Source organism: Callorhinus ursinus, unplaced genomic scaffold, assembly GCF_003265705.2.
Source record: "Callorhinus ursinus isolate GAN/ISIS: 27379988/994484 unplaced genomic scaffold, GSC_fseal_2.0 scaffold12, whole genome shotgun sequence".
Taxonomy (NCBI): Eukaryota; Metazoa; Chordata; class Mammalia; order Carnivora; family Otariidae; genus Callorhinus; species Callorhinus ursinus.
In genome coordinates this window covers 11714867-11735282 of record NW_027397074.1, presented here as the reverse complement: position 1 = coordinate 11735282, position 20416 = coordinate 11714867, and the positions used below count along the sequence as shown (strand labels likewise).

Sequence of the window (20416 nt, the reverse complement as noted above, 5' to 3'; positions counted from 1 at the left end):
TTATTGATGCCTCTGTGACCCCAAGGTAAAGAATGGAACAAAGCCCCAAAGTTTCATAGGACTTTAACTTGTTATTTGATCATAGACACTGAGAAATCAAATAAAATTTGAACAGAATTACCAGTATTAACAGCATAGTGATTAGGCAAACACTGTCTACTCTGAATATGAAACAACAGACGAGATAAAGCTTAAAATGAATAATTCAGCTTGGGAACGAATCTTTTTAAATATTCGGTCCATATTTTCCTTCACGAAAATGTAAAAACACAATCTAAGATTTAGCAATAATAAAGTGAGGTGACAGATGTCACTGTTTTTAGTCTAACAGTGTCATCTTCAGTTTATTGTAATAAGAAGGTAAAGAAATGGTAAGTTTTAGAGTTCCAGTACTTGAAATATTACAGTAGTTATTATTTCTAGAATATCCTCTATTTAAGAGATTGCAACTTTTTTATCCAAAAGACTTCATCCTTATCTCTGTAGTCTGAAGGGTGTGACTAGCTAACTCCTAGTCAGTTCCAGAATAGTAATTATCTTTTTTTTTTCCAGTAATATATTTAGAGGGCATGCAATATGTGTCTATCATATGTCTAGCATCCGGGCAGCCTTTAATGGACCATATGCACATAAGGAAGGACCTGAATACCACTGGTCACTCTATGAAGGAAGAGTCCCTTATCCAAGGCCTGGTTCCGTAAGTGTGGGCATTTAACACAGTATCCTTATTTTTTAAAGGCTCTCTTAGTAATATTTTGTTCAGTGTTTCAGATGCTCTACAAAACTTCCATTAAACAGTGAAGAAATTCTACACCCAAAAATGTGCTTGATTACTTGCACAGTAAAGAAATATCACTTCTTATATCTGGTTGTATGCTTTTTATTTAATGAAAAAAATCTATGATGGGTACATTTTAGCAGCATTATAAAGTCCGTATTATCATTGATATTTTGGCTAAGGAGCCCCAACTGTACAACTGAAATTGTATTTTTAAGATACACTGGTGAACACAGCAACATCCACTAAAAAGAGCATCACATTCCTCTGTTTCTTCAGAAGAATTAAGGCCACGTGCAATTTCCAAGGGGGAGAAAGTTACCAAATAATTACATTGTAATATTTGAGTCAGCCTCTAAGTTCCCTAGGCCAAACTTTCTCCTTACTTTTCACTTTAGCTTGACTGGAAGAAGCCTTTTCTCTTCCTCACCACAATACTTAGCATCTCATTCAATATCCTTGCTGGCTCCTGGGACGAGAAATGCCAATACAAAAGTGCAGCTAGAGTTCCAGAAGTTTTGCTGCTGACCTCTGCCCTGGTGCTGCCGAGAGGGAGCCCTCGTGCTCCAGCTCACCATGCACACTTTGGTGCTTTTACTTACACGTGTATCTAAAAACAATGTTCTGTGCACAACTGGGTTGGCAAAATGTAGGCTCGTAGGTGCTCATGGACCATGGAGAACTGACATTTAACTTGCTGTACAAGTCAAAGTCTACACTTTTTTGAGCAGCTGGTGAAAACCCATCACTGTGCTGATTCCTCAAGTACTTGCAAGTCAAGTAGAAACCATTTTTGCAGAGCCAAAATCCAAAGTGGAAACAAACTTTCCCTCCATTAACAAGTGTAAAGCTTTACCATTTCAATCATTCTCACTAGCTTAAAATTACTACTTCCAGTAAGACATAAAGTATACTTTATTTCACTCTATTGATTGAAATTACAATTTAAATGGAGAAAACCCACTCCTGTGGCTTTGCTGGAAATGCTTCTTGAAACCACATGGTATTAAAGGAGATTTGGAGGAAGTGACTGGTTACTGAACTGCTTCCAGGCTGGTCCAGAATGTTTCCAATTATGTATCATGTAAGTACACTCCAGTGAAAAATTCAGGCCAAATTAAGAAATATGACCTGAATTTTAAAACAAACCATTAAAAATGCCCTCTTTGCAGAATCTGATTACTACACTACTGTATTTATACCTGAAAGTGGAAAATTCCTTATCAACATAATCATTGCAATTGCTGCTGATTCTGGAGGGAAAAATACAAAATGAAGGAGTGCTTAATAACAAGCATGAATCAATGCAGTTAAAGGTATTTCAAGAAATAACTGAGGTGCTGTTGAACATTTATTTTTTGAGTCAGTGATTTAAGAATTCAGGCATGTTATAGCAAGTATTTCTCGTTTTCTCAACTTATTGTGTTGAATCCATACAGAAATAATATAAATTCATACAGATTACAGAACAGAGAGGTTTTTTTTCCCTTTAATTAACACTGACTGAATTTGAATAGGTTTCTTTGTTACAGCACTAAAATTCTATCGTCTGTGAGTCCATTGGAACCATCACATTATCTTAGTCTCAGTAATGGGAAAACTGTTTTGTGCAGTTGTGATCCTTAATCCAGGGCAGGGGACTTAACACAACAAAGAAGCTTTTTGTTTTACTATGAAAATACTTTGTTTTGGTGGCGCCTGGGTGGCTCAGTCGTTAAGCGTCTGCCTTCGGCTCAGGTCATGGTCCCAGGGTCCTGGGATCGAGCCCCGCATCAGGCTCCCTGCTCCGCGGGAAGCCTGCTTCTCCCTCTTCCACTCCCCCTGCTTGTGTTCCCTCTCTCACTGTGTCTCTCTCTGTCAAATAAATAAAATCTTTAAAAAAAAAAAAAAAGAAAAGAAAATACTTTGTTTACAATTCAGAAGTTATTTTACAATGTGAAAAAATATCAGAAAACGGGGGGAAATAATAATATTTATGATGATACACATCTTTACCATCTTCGAATTGTACCAGTATTATTTAGTACTTCATTTTTCCAAGATTTCACTACTTTCTGTGTTTATCTAGAGCTGAATGTTTGGAATGATTCAGGCTTTCTTTGCAATCTTTACTGCAGATTTTTTTTCTCTAATGAAGATTTTATTTCTCTAATGAATATGTGGTTGCTAAATATTTCTAACTGCAGTTGGTTAATTGAACACATTCAGTTTTCTGATTGTTTTTGTAATTGATTATAAATGTGCTCTTTAGGTTTAAGGCAAAAAAAAAAAAAAATTACCTATTTGTATTTCAGTGTGCCAGCAAAGTGAACGGCGGGAGATACGGAACCACCAAAGACTATCCCGATGATGCCATCCGATTTGCAAGAAGCCATCCACTTATGTACCAGCCCGTAAAACCTGCCCATAAAAAACCAATCCTGGTAAAAACAGATGGAAGATATAACCTGAAACAAATAGCAGTAGATCGAGTGGAAGCTGAGGATGGCCAATACGATGTCTTGTTCATTGGGACAGGTAAAGAGATTAGAAAGTGCTGAGACATGTATGTTGAATCTTAAAATCAGTAACATTATTAGTATTTTAAAAACCTATCCACAGATCTCCTGTTAATCCGTTAGCCCGTTTGCACACCGCTTATTCCCTGAAATGGAAGAGAGGATTTGGGGCAGTTACAACGCATAATTCCTGATACACAGTCAGTACTTAGTATCTTTGAACAAGTGACTAAGTGAAGGATTGAGTAATTGATGTTAATAAACAACACTGGCGGGCGCCTGGGTGGCTCAGTTGGTTCAGCGACTGCCTTCGGCTCAGGTCATGATCCTGGAGTCCTGGGATCGAGTCCCGCATCGGGCTCCCTGCTCGGCGGGGAGTCTGCTTCTCCCTCGCGCCCTCCCCCCCTCATGCTCTCCAACTATCTCATTCTCTCTCTCAAATAAATAAATAAAATCTTAAAAAAAAATAAACAACACTGGTTCCAAGCAGAACTTCTCATAGAAGAAGGAGGCCACCATAGCAAGGATGCCTGTTCAGTAAGATCTCAAGGCTTCTTAAGCCACTTGGGACAGTAGCTTCACCTAAATCTGTAATCACACAACAAGGCTTATCAGGCCCCATCAGAACCAACCATTTGTATCAAACAGGCCAAGTGTTACCCATAATGGAGGTAAACTTTTAGAGCCAAGCTGTAATATTCTGCATTAATGAAACAAAATAATAAATATGCTAAAAAGTGAAATTTTCAAATAAATCTACAACTTCAATTAATTCCATACATTAGATCTAGCTTGGGGAAGAGAACCTGGAATCTTTTAGCATCTGGGTAATAATATGACAAATTCTGTCAAGTACTTTAAAATTCTACAGACATTTAAAAAGCCTTTTAAGTGCTCATTTCTTTCTTTTCTTCATATTCATGATAGTCATTGCTACAGCAGTTGCTATTTAGAAGAGTAATCGTCCTACATTCTACAGAGACATTGCATATACCCAGATTAGGAGCCAGGATATAATATTAATACTGGTGCTTGGGCTTCTCCATTCATACTTTTCAAAAAAATCAAAGAAGTAAGGAAACATTCATCTGATTTGCAGAACTTGCTCTCTGGTATAGGCAATATTTTACCCTTATTTTAGGAGGTTCATGTTAATAATATGCTCTGCACTCTGGATTCAGGATTAACAAAGCATCACATTTCTTTAACAAACTTAAAATTACTTGGCCATGCATGAATTCACTCATAATGATATATACTAGAGCTTTTTTTTTTTTTAAAGTTCCATGAACAAGAATAATATTTGATAGAATTAAGCATGGGAAAAGGCATGTTATTTTTATTTTTATTTTTTTTTATTATAAGATTTTATTTATTTATTTGACAGAGAGAGACACAGCAAGAGAGAGAACACAAGCAGGGGGAGTGGGAGAGGGAGAAGCAGGCTTCCCGTGGGGCAGGGAGCCCGATGCGGGGCTCGATCCCAGGACCCTGGGATCATGACCTGAGCCGAAGGCAGACGCTTAACGACTGAGCCACCCAGGTGCCCCAAGGCATGTTATTTTTAAATGTCCTGGAAAGCAGCAGTCATATACAGTATATCAGTCCAAGACTGTTTTTGGAAATACTTTCTCATTAGATTGACCAAAGCTGTTTGAGAGAATTCCAGAAATATCAGATATATACTTATGCTATCATGTAAACGATGTTTATCTCAGAGATATCATCATATTGAGCCACAGCTTAATAGCGCAAAAGAACATATTTGGTGAAAGTGTGATGTGTACAACATTGGAAAATCCCACAAATGAGAGTTATTTTTCCACACGTGCTTTTATTAAAAGTATAAAATACTGTACATAGGTAGAGAAAGTCCTCATTGCAAATCACTATTTGCAAATTAATAATTTGAATTTCATCTTTGCTTTTTGCTTGATATAATAATAACTGAATGTTTATTATGTGTTCTCGGCTTAAAAATTATAGTTTGTATTCCTTTTCACGTACTATCCAGGTAATTGTTACTAGTTTTATTTTAAACAAATTTTATTTACCCAACCACAAAATTTGAGAATTTTTAAACAAATTACTTAAATACCATATAATTCTTAGGTCAATACTTCCAAAGTGCTTATTTTTTTCTGAGCTGTTTTTAGCACTACATCAAATTATTCTTACAGGCAAGTAAGTGTCATATTAAAATTTTTTTGAAAAGACCAAGCTCAGAATATCAGGTATAATAAAAATTAGATGGAATTTTAAATTATGAATTTAAATTTATAAAATTATTGATAACTATGGCAGCTAAATGATTAATGCAAGAGTACTTATACTGTTCTCTCAATAGTATATACTTGAAACTTTTCTTATTAAAAGTGTGTGTACATATGTATCATATCAAATAGCATTGTGTACATATTAATACATTTTGATTTCTCAGTCTTTTTTTTTTTAAGATTTTATTTATTTGACAGAGAGACACAGCGAGAGAGGGAACACTAGCGGGGAGTGGGAGAGGGAGAAGCAGGCTTCCCGCTGAGCAGGGAGCCCGACGCGGGACTCAATCCCAGGACTCTGAGATCATGACCTGAGCCAAAGGCAGACGCTTAATGACTGAGCCACTCAGGCACCCCTGATTTCTCAATCTTTAATTGAATTTCTGAATCAAATTATTTGAAAAATAATTACATATTATTTGGTCTTATTTTTTAGCAAAGCATATAGTTATATGAATATATAGGTAATCATATTGCTTCAGCTAGCAGTAATTAAATGTTTCATGCATCTAAATCTCAAAGCGTATTCAAATTCGTAGTCCCTGCATGGTTTTTAATTGTTTTGAAAACCAGATTGTGACAAGCTTCTGGTTTCTCTCTTCTTTTCCTTTCTTACAGATAATGGAATTGTACTGAAAGTAATCACGATTTATAACCAAGAAACAGAATCAATGGAAGAAGTAATTCTAGAAGAACTTCAGATATTCAAGGTATTTTTATAAGAAAAAAACATAGCCAACATTTATGTATTACAACTGCAAATGAGTTGTAAATAGGAAAGATGTTAGATCAGTTTTTTTTCCAATAGGTATGTTGTGAATTCAGAGTGAATTTGAAGTGAGGAATGGTTTAAAATCTATGTGATTATTGCAGACTATTCAAATGAGAAGGCCAATATTTGCCCAGCTAGCATGAAAATAAGTTCAGTATATGAACTGTGACTTAAAGAAATAATGCATTTGTAAAATGAGACTTGGCAATAATGATTCTGGAATTCATATGTGGTATGTGTTATTTCTTTAAGTCACAGTTCATACAATTAAAAACCAAAAAAAAAGCAAAAAATGATAATGCAAAGATTAGACATGACAGTCGTATGTACACACACACACATACACACACAGACTCAAGTGTCAATATTTGTGGCAGGTATGGTCTTTAAAATCACCGTGAACACCATTAGTGAATACTGGCCAGCGCTCTTAGGGGACATACGGGATTAGGTTCCTGTGAGTCTCTAGTCACAACATTTTTATCAACCGATCAATATATAACTTTGTTCTTTTTGTGTTTTTAATTGAAAGATGCCTTATTTAGTATATATTGTTGATTAACATGGAGCCCATGGGTCACAGCACTGTAACGCATGCATGAACAGAGCTTATTTAACACATGTATTTTCCCATAATACACATCACAGCCTTTTGAAGCTTTGAAACACTACAGCACTTTAGCGCTTTGCTTAGAGGCTATTTTAAACATCAAAATTGCCAATAAAACACAAAAATGTGAAAAACATGGCATTAAATAGACCATGAAAAGGACACTTGTTTAGAATACGAGAGCTGAAACAGGAAGGCAGAGTGTCGCATTCATTGATCTCAGCTGGGGTTGTACTCATCGGGCAACCAAAATTTATTGCCTGTGTGTGCCTGCATGTGTCCATGAAGGACCACAGAACACTGTAAGTATTAATATTGGGAATACAAATAAATTTTAGCAAGTAAGCAAATGTGTAAAAAAAAAAGTCTGCAAATTATGAAGATTGACTGTATATGTTTGTAATGGATACATATGAAATTAGCTTTATTGATGAAAAACAGTTTGTTTCACCTTGGCTGTCCTGGAGATTAGATTCCCTATAGCCACACCCAGTGTTAAGCATGTTCCTACCTCAACCAGAGCAGCTGTGTTTTATTTATCTTGCATTATTGGATTTCTATGTCAGATTTCATTTCACATTAGGGACCATAGCATCTGCCACAGGGTTTTGTTCATATCAACCCTAAGAAACATTGTCACCTAAATGAATAAATGAGGGCATGCATGCCTGCCTAAAGGGTTCTATAGTTTAAAATACGGAAAAAAATATTGACACAGGGGATCAAGTTTTCTCTTTCAAAAAATAATTCTTTGAAGGATAATCATCCACAGAGTGGATCCCACCTGCCTGATGTTTGTGTACTGGCAGAATCCATCTGAGTTTGTGGTACTCATTTGAGAGACTTTACTCTTAATCACCATCCCTAGAATAACACACAGGCTCTCAAAGCTGTGTTGTAGATCATCTTTCCTCTGTTGCAGTTCGAAGACAGTGAAGTTATTCATCTTGCTCAAAGCATCCTGGGTTCATATTGATTGACCATGATAACACCAACAGAAAAAGTATTTTATTTAGTCTTGGATTAAAACAATTAAAGTCACATGGTTTGTTAACAATATCACCTATTCAGAGACATAACTGTTTCACTTCTAATGGTTCAAATACCTTATAAGAAAGAACACTGTGACTCTACTATTTATTTAAAGATACTTGAGTTTCCAAAGCTTGAGTAATATTCAAATGCAAATACAAAAATTACACTTCAGGAACAAATGGTGAGCTATTTAGATTATCCACTACTTTTTCACCTTACATATCTGTCCTGTTCCATTAAAAAGAGTTCTTAAAAGAAAGCTATTATTTAACGTAATTATATGTTCCTATTGATTTGCTAAAATAAAAGCTATAGGCTAGTATAGAACTAATCACATACCTAATATGAGTTCACATGATTTACAACCATATTAAAGTATGTTCCTGTATTTCCTTAAAAACTTAAAAAAAATTTTTTTTCAGGATCCAGTTCCTATTATTTCTATGGAGATTTCTTCAAAGAGAGTAAGTTTGTGTGTATGTGCGTGTGTACGTGTTTGTGTATGTGAGTCAAGGTCAAAGATAAAGAGCAGAAGTACATGTGCTTATACATGAACAAGTTACAGTTTTATTCTGATGAAAATATGTGATTTACATGTAATGGATTTATTTTTCTATTATTAGAGGAAGGTAGATAAGAGTAGATTTACTTCTAGTATCATGATAGGATGTTATTCTGTAATTTTTTTGTTAAAGTTTTTGCAAAAATAACAGTAAATGATGGTAACGCAAGAGTGTGCAGTGAAACACAAGGCTCCTCTCCACTTTACTAGAACCAGTTTCTGGTGCAGATTTCTCCAGAAATATTATCTCAAATTTATTTATAAATAACCATTTATGTTTAGGCAAACAGGAACATGTAATGTTACTTGTTCTGCTACTTATTGTTTTTACTTTACAATGTATCTCACAACTTATTCCCTCATTCTATGTATATATCTGTATCACTCTTTTAAATGTTATAGGTTAGTGTGCACTATTGTTGGGAATGTAAATTGGTGCAGCCAATATGGACAACATTACAGAATTTCCTCAATGTATTAAAAATAGAACATGTGATTAAACAATTTCATTTCTGGGTATTTATCCAAAGGAAACAAAACACTAACTCTGAAAGAAATCTGTACCCACATTTATTGTGGCATTGTTCACAATGGCCAACACGTGGAAACAACCTAAATGCCCATCAGTGGATGAATGGATAGAGAAAATGTGACCTATATGTACAATGGAATATTATTCGGACACACAAAAAAAGAAATCCTTCCATTTGTGACAACATAGTGGACCTTGAGAGCATTACACTAAGTGAAATAAGAAAAGACAGATACCACATAAACTCACTGATATGTGAAATTGAAACAAACAACAGGAAAATGAGCTTGTTTTTTACAGAGAACAGTTTGGCAGTTGCCAGAAGCAAGGGGTGGGAGGTGGGCAAAATGGGTGGACAGGATCAAAAGGTACAAATTTCCAGTTATAAAGGAAGACCTGGGAATGTAATTTATGGCATAGTGATTATAGTTAATGATACCCTAATGTATATTTGAAAGTTGCTAAGAAAGCACACACACACACACACACACACAATTCTTCCTGTATGTGTTGAGGAATGTTAACTAGACTTACTGTGGTGATCATTTCACAATACATACAAATATTGAATCTTTATATTTTACACCTGAAACTGAAATAGGGTTATTTATCAATTACATCTTAGTTTAAAAAATACAACAACAAAAGACCATTTACTTATCTAGTATGTTATTGGACACCTCTAAAGGTCTTTTAAAAAGACCTAAGGTATTAAATGATGAAAGAGGCTTTCTGTTTAAATAACAAAACAACAGTCAACTTCTTGAGATTTTGTCAAGCTCACTCTAGCAATTTTGTTTACGGGCGTCCAGGTCTATAAATATATTTCATATCTTAGAGAAATGAAAGTACCAGTGTTCCATTACCCATCCTGAGTAACTGCAGTAATTTAAATGAACATTCACAGAAGTGATTGTGCATAAATGTGAAATTCAGTGAGCATTCTGTCCCTTTCTGCTGGCGGCCTCTCTGTTCTTTGATGTCTCTAGCAACAGCTGTATGTTGGATCCGCTTCTGCCGTGGCCCAAGTCCGATTCCATCAGTGTGACATGTACGGAAGTGCTTGTGCTGATTGCTGCCTGGCTCGCGACCCTTACTGTGCCTGGGATGGCATAGCCTGTTCCCGGTATTACCCAACAGGCACCCATGCAAAGAGGTGAGAGAGGCCTCAATGGGCTATTTCCCTTGTTTAGAAAAGCCATAACGCTTTCTAAAATATTTTCCTTTCTACACACATCCCATGAAAATAACCATGTTAGTTTTGTTTAAATAAGCCATCATAATCATACTTTGTTCATAATCTAAGCTTTGAAAGTTGAATCTTACCTGAAAATAACTCCTATCAATTACTGTGTAGAGACTGGAGTTTTTATTGGGTTTTTAATTTCTTTTTAACCATGTTTGAATCAACTCTTCCCCCTCCTGACACTTTTGCTGCAAGACATGAGACCAGTTTAGATAAACTTAAAATGTGGAAATGGCAAGCCACCACACATGAGGGATTCAAAGACTTGAAAGAAAAATAAATAAATTCTAAAATACATCCTGCATTTGCCCCGTGTCCTCTCAACCAGCTGGTCTTCATTTATTTCATTTTGAAAGTGAATATGTTAACTCCTAGGCAAATGTATGACCTGTATAATTAATGAAATGTGTGATTTAATTCAACACAAATGAAAGGTACTTAGAGACCTCCAAACCCTGATGTGTACAATTCAGCGAGGTCATTGCCACTTGTAAAAGAAAGTAAATCTCAGGATTCTTTGAACAGAAGATCTTGAGGTCCAGAGAGTATTTTGAAGGATGGAGATATTTCTTTACTCAAGCCATATGAAATTGTGCGTGCTTTGTGGGGAAACATAAAAGAAAATATTTTTATTTATTATAAAATAAGCATTTACTTTTTTCTCCTAGTAAAGTGGCCAAAGACACTATAAAGCAAAAACACAGAACTATGTACAGTTTCCTTACTGAAAATTAAGTTTTTATTAATTTCAATTATTTTTACTCTTTGACTCTGGGTTACTTTTTTCAAACTTTTTTAAAAATTTCATTTAATATAGTTATTATATAAAAATCTCAATAATGTAGTTTGTTTTCAAGAATCAAGCAAATTGATTTTGTACCAATGCTTACTGATATTTAAAAACACTGCTTGAAGAATATAGCCATGTTACTATGTAAAAATAGTGTTCAATGATTTATTCACACACTACGCCAACTACCGTACTATGTGCATGGAGGATGGAGAAGTGGTCAGTACTCTGGCTATATGAAATTGGAACCTAAAGTGGAAAATGGAATTGTAAATAAGGATGATAGTAGGTCACTACTGAGCACTTATTACATATAAGATACTGGACTAAGCACAGTACACGTTATACATTATTTAATTCTCAAAATAACCCAGCCTTTGAGCTCAGTCTTGTAGGTGGAAATATAAGAAGATTCTAGTTAAAGGGAATTGTACAAAAGGCATAGAATGTTCAGGGAAAACCCTGTAGTTCCATAGGTTAGGAGTAAAGTAACTGGTTCTCAGGGTGGAAAGGTAATTTCACCGAAAATAATAAAATGAATTTTTTTATTGTTATTAGCAACAATAACAGTGTTTGCAAGCCGTGCATCAAATACTTGTGAATAACAAGGTTTTGTTTTAGTCATGCAATAGAGGTGATGAATGAATTCTTACTAAGCAGTTTCCGTAACTAGATACTTCTTGATCCATGGTGCATCTTATTAGAGTATACATCCACAAGCTTGATAATATATTTACAAAGGGTGGACAAAAAGTTATTTAGTAAAAGTCAAACGAATGGGCAGAATCTTAGGAAGGAGCCCAATGCTCGAGTCAGGAGCCGCTGTGCTCGTAAATGAGTGAATTCAGTTCAGTGACAAGTAATGGAGATCTTTCACTGGTGTCGGATTCTTTTGAACCATCACCCACCCCTGGAGGAGAACTTTTTGGATGGGTTCCAACACATGAAGGGAAAATAGTTTGCTTTTACAGCAATTCGTTGTTTCTTCAGACCTGACCAGCAGCAGAAATTAAAAACTGGTCATTAAAATAAATACTTTTCTGTTCACAGAGTGAAAATGAGTCAACAGAGGAAAAACATTAATTTGTAATCCAAACCACTTGTTTAAAATAGTCTTCCAAAATACACTATAATTTATAGAGCTAAGTCTTTTACTTCCCCTGGCCCTTATATTTTGTCTGTTTCCGGTGTGCTCTTAAAAAGTTTCTAAGTAGCAAGAGATAGAAGAAAAATAGGTAACTTTGAGAATAAAAGGCAACTTTGATGAACCTTCCTCAAACTCGTGAACATTTACGGTCTTTTTAATATGCTGAGGTAAAGGACAGTTATACGAAGATAGTATAAAGTGAACTGAACCCTTGTTGGGGGATGGGATAGCGTTCTTTTTAAATGCATGTGTTCATGACTTTAAACATACTCTTTGTGTTATTATTCACATTGCAAAATTTTGTGTTGTTATTCACATTGCATACCTAGAATTATCTGAATGCACCTCCCTTTATGCTCACATCACTCATATAATAAACCTGACAAAACGTTTCTGCAGAGTAGAAACTATTTCCCGTTTCCTTGATTTACCCCTGCTCCATTACTCACCACTGCTCAGCAGACTTCGGATTCCCAGTACCAGTGCAATACTTAATGAAGGAAGGAATCCGCAAGAGCAGTTTACTTCTCACCCACAGCTGCTATCGGTTACATATACCTGCACATGCTAGCATAAAATAATACAGAAGCAGAAAACTTTTTACTTTTGCTCCTTTTTTGTCAAGTTCTTTTTTCAGTTTAACCCAATAGAATGATTCATACAGCGCTTTTAATCTGAACTGTATAAAATCCCAGGTTTCTAGACAAAGTCTTCTAATCTATAATCTCTGTATTTTAAAAAAGCAAACTTTGCACACAGGTCATAATTCTAAAAATTGATTGCAGATAGGCACCTGCCATAGCTTTCAATACAAGGAAATACTTAAACCATTGTTTTTTAAGTATTGAGCTGTTAACTAAGACCTGAACTCACATGTGAGAAAGCACTCCATCTCTTGAAATGTTGTTCCATTATCATTATTTGGAGGCAATGAGGAGAGCCTAGAAAGAAAAAAAAAATTGAGATTGGAATAGATTTTAGATGTTGATCAATTAGACCAACTTCATTTTACAAAGGAGGACAGAAAGAACCAAGGTATGTATGAAATCAGGCAACATGTGAGTGATGGCATTGGGATTTGAATCTGGTTCCCTTTTCCAGATTTTATCATTGCATATGGTTAAAGCATTTCATTGTCACTTTGGAAGCCTCACCATCTCCCTCTGGGGTGAAACTTCTGCTTTGCCTTCTGTTTTTTCCTCAATCTTGAAGAAATGCCATGATTTAGAAAAGCAAGTGGTATTTTCTGCCTTTATGTAATACTTCTATTTTTATCTCTAATCTGAATTAATATGCTGAAGATTTTGATCTTGGAATTTCAGTGCTAATAATGATAATTTCCATTGTCTAATCCCTCAGAAAGATGCTTATGAATTTAAAACAAGATCTGTACTATAGAATTTTTTTCCCATGGATAAAGAACGTTGTTATTTTTCAATTATAGATCTAAACAATCTGTAAAATATAAAAATACACTAGAAGTGATTCTCAGTCTAATAGCCAATCTTGCCATACAGCCAGTTAAGTATGTATTACACACAATCACATTGAATAGAGGTATATAATATCTACATATAATATCTGAATAAAAGAGTAAGTTGAATACATTATTAGTTTCTCTCTTTATTGCCAGCTCTGTTTGTGCTATGTGACTAGGATGGCTGTAGAACAAAACATTTGGATACAAGTGCCTTTACCTTTTTGCATGCACCTTATTCTACATAGGAGTTTTATAATTTTTATTTAAATAAATAGTCTGACTCGAATCCCACTCTCTTTCCTGCGTACCTCCTTTACCACCCCAAACATCCATTTGAAACAGAAGAATTCTCGTTGCACTAGATTATTAAACAAAATGTAAAGAGAGCTTTCTTAAATTATTTCAGGATCCAGAATTCAAACTTACGTGAACGCTTAAAGAAGAGTTTTATATAGTTCTTATCCATTGAATAATAGTGGAAATAGAAACTATGAAACTTGAATTTTATCCTTGTTTTGTATGACAGATCAGTTTTTTTCAGTAGCAGAATACTACTTGAGTCCTTAATGCAGTTGGCTGCGTTTTAAAGTCTGGAAAATTGAAATCTGAACATCTCCTAAATGCATCTACTTTCTTTCAGGCGATTCCGCAGACAAGATGTTCGGCACGGAAACGCCGCTCAGCAATGCTTTGGACAGCAGTTTGTCGGTAATCCAGAGAAAATCAATTGCTATGGGTTACTCGGGGTATACAGTGAAGATAAACTGCAGACTTCTTAAAAGACTTCTTGTTTCCTTTGTGATTGATATATACTACAACAATGTTACTGATTTTTTTTTTCCACATAGCTAAAATTTTGTGGATTTTAAACACCGAAAATTTTAATTATATGTGGACGTATAATTTTTAATTAATTAGGAAAATTAATTCTATATGCCACTACGAAAACCTTACTATTAGACCTCAAAACAGGAGGATCTTAGAACAAGATGCCACGGTGATTTGTAGGACCTCTCTCTCCGTCTCAGCCCCAGGAATATCTTCACCATTTTATGCTACCTATGGTAATCTTATCAAGGGTGATCAAACTTGTATTAAGTCACCTACTAAGCTTTGGGGTAGAATAAAGTGAAAAACTTTGTCTTCCACAAGAGTAGGGAAGCCGAGAGCTCAGGCTGATGGAGCAGATGTGAGTTTCTGAGGAAAGGTAGTGAGTGGTCTGATGGGTAAAGGATGAGAGGAAATTTCTGCTTCAGCAAATGTAAGAAGTCACACAACACAGAAAACCATGGTCCTGACTCTTCACATCGTCTTGGTGGTTGGAACTGGCTGTGATTGGTGTCCCCAGTTTCACAAGGAGGTACCAGGGAGATGAAGCGTCGTGACTGGGAGACGAGGAGTGCTTATATACAATCCAGAGTTGCATAGCATCTGTTCACTAGACCCAAGGCTGAGTGAGCATTTGGTGCAGGACATAAGGCTTGGACAACATTGGCTAGAGGAAGGCAGGATCTTAATCTAGGAAAATTTAGGCATCGGTTTTGAAAGTGAGGAGGACTCAGGCACAAGGAAAAAAATCCCAGGTTCTAGTTACTGAATTTGATATTGGTTAAAACAACAATGAACACATCCACTTGTTTGTTTGTTTTTTTAAGATTTTATTTATTTGAGAAACAGAGAGTGAGAGAGCGAGAGAGCACAAGCAGGGGGAACAGCAGAGGAAGAGGGAGAAGCAGGCTCCCTGCTGAGCAGGGAGCCCCATGCGGGGCTCGATCCCAGGACCCTGGGATCATGACCTGAGCCGAAGGTAGCAGCTTAACCAACTGAGCCACCCAGGTGCCCTGTCCACTTGCTTTTATTCCTCACTGCAGTTAAGTGGTTTAGCCTGTATGCAAATTTGAGTTCAAGTCCAGTGAGAGCCTCCCTGGGCCAAGATAAAGATTATAATCAGGAAGCTCTGGATCAGAAGTCTGTAGTTCAGTTTTGTACCCTTTTCTTACTGTAGGAGCCCAATATTTGGATAAGTGCAGTCCCTTGACAAGATCTCACTCAAACTTGTGTTTATGTAGCACCATATCACCTTGATTTCTGCTTTCTGCTTTTGTTTGTAACCATGGATTTTTGTCTTACGTTTTACTAGAATATTTGATGCTCACCTTCTCTTGCCTGCTCTGTCAGTGGATATCGTCACTGATTTTCCATGCATTTAACACTGATGCACCTTCTTACTGTCCTGACTCTCCTGCTCTTTGGACCCACACTCCCGTTTACCTCCTTCTGGTCCTCTGCATAGCCTGCAATACTTTTTAAAACCTAGATTTTGGTACGCCACTGTCCCTAAATATCTCCTTTAAATGACCTTGCATAGAAATTAGTAGTAAGTCCTGAAAGCTATTCACTTTGCTGTAGGAATCTAAATGAAGAATCTCTTTAAAATATTATTTACTGGAACGCCAGAGTGGCTCAGTCAGCTGGGTGTCTGCCTTCGGCTCAGGTCATGATCCCAGGGTCCTGGGATCGAGTCCAGCATCGGGCTCCCTGCTCCGCGGGGAGCCTGCTTCTCCCTCTGCCTGTGGTTCCCCCTGCTTGTGCTCTTTTTCTGATAGATAGATATAGATAGATAGATAGATAGATAGATAGATAGATAGATAGATAGATAAAAAAATAAATAAAATCTTTTAAAAAATATTATTTACTGATAAAATCAAAGTCTTAAAGTTAATTTTAGTATTTATATTATAGGGGATGCTTTGGATAAGACTGAAGAGCGACTGGCGTATGGCATAGAGAACAACAGTACTTTGCTGGAATGTACCCCACGATCTTTGCAAGCAAAAGTTATCTGGTTTGTACAGAAAGGACGTGACACAAGAAAAGAGGAGGTAATTCATAGCTGCACATTCACGCCGTGATGTCTTGCTTATGGTGTATGATAGTAAATAGATGATGACTTTTTGGGTTTTTAAAAAGAAATCGGTGTGGGGGGGGGGGGGGGGATGGGGTGGCTGGGTGATAGACATTGGGTAGGGTATGTGCTATGGTGAGCGCTGTGAATTGTGCAAGACTGTTGAATCACAGATATGTACTTCTGAAACAAATAATGCAGTATATGTTAATAAAAAAAAAAGAAGATAGCAGGAGGGGAAGAATGAAGGGGGGAGTAAGTCGGAGGGGGAGACGAACCATGAGAGACGATGGAGAGGGGAGGGGGTGGGGGGATGGGTTGGCCTGGTGATGGGTATTAAAGAGGGCACGTTCTGCGTGGAGCACTGGGTGGTATGCACAAACGATGAATCATGGAACACTACATCCAAAACTAATGATGTAATGTATGGTGATTAACATAACAATAAAAAAATTTAAAAAAAACTAATGATGTACTGTATGGTGCCTAACATAACATCATAAAAAAATAATAAATAAATAAATACAAAAAAATAAAACTAATGGGAATCATTGTCATAAAAAAAATGATTCAGTCTATTGTGCTATACATATTGTGCTAAAAAGTGGATTTATTTATTATGTGTGATGTATATACTTATAAAAAGTTTTAATACACACATAGGTTGCTGTGTATATATAATTTATATATGCTATAAAAACCTATGTGAATATATAAATTTTTTATGTGTATAAATATACATGTAAAGACATATAAATACATATATTAAATACAAAATACATATATACACATATAAATAAATTATATGTGCATGTATGTGTGTATGTATAAACTTGGATTCTGAAAATTGGACTTTTATTCAGTAGGTACTCATAGCTTCATGATTTTAGTACCTTGTTGTCAAAATGATCATCTTAAATTGTATCACCCAAGGCAGTGTTCTAGAAAAATAACAAATTTAAACAACATTAACACGTATATCTTAGACATAGGGATAATAGAATTAAAACAACAGCAACAACATTAAAACAATTGTTTGATAAAGCAGTTGAGTCATATATGAAACATTGCCACAGGGGTTCCGTTAGTGCCCACTGGGAACAAAAGAAAGGCATCAGTTTGTCCTTTTGAGTAGGTTTAGTGGTGGAGATTATATTTCTATTATCATCTAAATAATGAGAGAGGAATCAGTTGTGCTGCTTTTATAGATGGAAGAATAGGGAGCATTTAAAGCACACATAAGGGATAGTCTGGAGGCAGTTACTGGATAATCTTTTTATGAGAGTCTAGGGATCTGGTTGCATATTGGCCAGTGTCAAGGGCATGAAGCACTTAGTAAAGGCAGGTAAAACGTTAGGGATGCTAATGTGGGCTTTGAACTCAATTTTCACAAAAGTTGAATTATAAAAATAGAAAGAATGAAATTTGGTTAAATAAAGGGAAATAGATCTTGGTGACTGCTAGCAAAATGTTTCTTGGTAAAAAGAAGGTAGCAGATTGAATAAGGGAAAGAAATATTAGACACCTGCCATAGGACCCAGGGACGAGCTAATAGGGACACAGTGGGTAGAGCAGGAATCAGTGAAGCCATCAACTGTAGAACCCAAACGTAGAGCACACTGACTTTTTATGCCTATTTTTCCTAGTCTGTTGTTTAACTAAAAATGCAACGTATTTTTGGTCCAAAATCATACAGTACATTCTGGGAGAGGATTAAATTTGTAAATCCCATGTTCCTGGAATAGTTATTAGAGAGGAAGGCACTCAACAAAGGCACTCTAGAAAGGCAATCACGGACAGGAAAATTTTTCTGAATTTTCATGACATCATAAGAATAAACATGTGTTCTAAAATGTTACAGCATATTGCACTAAAGTACATTGTTGATTTAGCACTACGGTATTTTCCATTTGACAAATCTGATGTGAAACTGATTTTTAAATTCCGTCATAATCCACTTGGCAGGAGAGGACCTGAGAATATTCTGTAGCTCCTTTCGTTGAATGGCTTCAGAAGACAGAGAAGTCATTCTTTCATCAGTGGCTTTCTTCCCTCAGTATGTTCTGTTTCTAATTTGGAAGTCACTATAATCTGCCTCATTTGGAAATCTTTACCAAATCATTTTGACAGGCTGCATCCATCAATGTTCAATTATAAGCTTCTTTCTCCTATTGTGGATATAATCTGCTTCTCCTTTCCCCAAATTTTAGTTTCTGTTTTTCAAATTTCCATGACTGATAGATTTACTGATACTTGAAATTTTGAATTTACTCCATGCATTAGGTGTCATCATCATTCAATCCTTGGTTTCTATAGACACAGCAGTGTATATTGATTTATTCACAGTTCTAGAACAAAACACAAAATTGCTGACTTCATAAAAAGGTGGATGTGTTTGCTGAATGCACGGAGCAGAATGACTTTGATTGTCCTTTTAGAGTTTGTTTTAATGTTCTTTTAGAGTCTTTTATGGAGCTTTTAGAGGTTTTTTTCTTTAAGACCATTTTGTTAAAAGACCATTTTATTATAGTTACTATGGACAGAATTATTTTGTTATCAAATCTTGACCATTGTATAAGATCTTGAAATTCATCCACTCCATTTCTTACCTCATATGTAAATGCTTTTAGAGTACCCTTGACAGTAGCCAGCGAGGTTCATCACAGACACTTCAAGCTGTAAGTCATTAATTTGTAGTCAGACCATAGCCTTTGTAAAAAAAAGTTTTGATTGTGAGACACACACACAACATTTTTGAGTCTGGGACTTTGGCCTGCAAATCCAAACTCACCTCTCTGGAAACCATATGTTCAGGTGAATAAAATTTTGCTCAAATAAAGCTTTTGAAATGATACGTAGCTGAATTGCTAGAAAACATCTCGACATTCAGTTATCCAGTTTCTTTCTCTTTTTTTTTTTTTTAAGGTTTTATTTATTTGACAGACACAGCAAGAGAGGGAACACAAGCAGGGGGAGTGGGAGAGGGAGAAGCAGGCTTCCTGCTGGGCAGGGAGCCTGATGCGGGGCTTGATCCCACGACCTTGAGATCATGACCTGAGCCGAAGGCAGACGCTTAACAACTGAGCCACCCAGGTGCCCCAGTTATCCAGTTTCTAAACTGGATTACTGCTCTTCTCTCGAATGGGCACTTTATGGTCTCCTACTTTCTTAAATACCACATGTGAACCACATCTCTGTACATTTTACTAATTCCATAAATATTTATCGAAAGCCTGTTTTGCAAGTAATTCTTATGGGAATATTTTTCCCTTGGCTCAGTGACCTTAGTTAGGATGTGCATCCGTTCTTGTGATATCCTGAGGGAAAGGATTTTAATAGAGGACACTTTACAGGTGAGGCTGTTCTTCACTGTGCCTCTACCACACACAGAAGCTGCAGTAGTAGGTAGGTGCTTACCTTACTGCTCTTATGTCTCACAAATGCGCATTTGAGGTCATGGACCTCTTCCTACAAATGTGGAAACGAAAACTGAGAGAGGTATAGGTAACAAACAACATCCGTGACGGACCCAGGGTTTGAACTCAGATATTCCTGACTCCAAAGCTGAGCTGCTTCCCACGTATTCAGCGTCTAAGTACCGAGAGGAATTTGCTCTGTGCATTTAATAGAATATACCATTTTATTCTAAAACATGATTTACAAGTGACATAATTGAGACACACAATGTTTAATCACTTCCCTGGTTACTGACAGCTAGTAAAGTTGACTCACATCCACGTATCTGTGGGTTCTCTTTACTAAACCACACAGCCTTCTGAAATCAG

The 20416-nt window shown here is 36.2% G+C and overlaps 1 protein-coding gene across 2 annotated transcripts in view; it reads left to right on the top strand.

Moving 5' to 3' along the window:
- SEMA3E (semaphorin 3E) overlaps positions 1–20416 on the top strand; it is a 242660-nt gene that overhangs the window by 204802 nt on the left and 17442 nt on the right. For both annotated transcript variants that reach the window (XM_025873254.2, XM_073898729.1), the window contains 7 exons: positions 553–697; positions 3073–3295; positions 6171–6262; positions 8392–8433; positions 10053–10219; positions 14367–14434; positions 16469–16608. In XM_025873254.2, coding sequence (XP_025729039.1) covers positions 553–697; positions 3073–3295; positions 6171–6262; positions 8392–8433; positions 10053–10219; positions 14367–14434; positions 16469–16608 — 877 coding nt within the window. The remainder of the gene's footprint in view (positions 1–552; positions 698–3072; positions 3296–6170; positions 6263–8391; positions 8434–10052; positions 10220–14366; positions 14435–16468; positions 16609–20416) is intronic.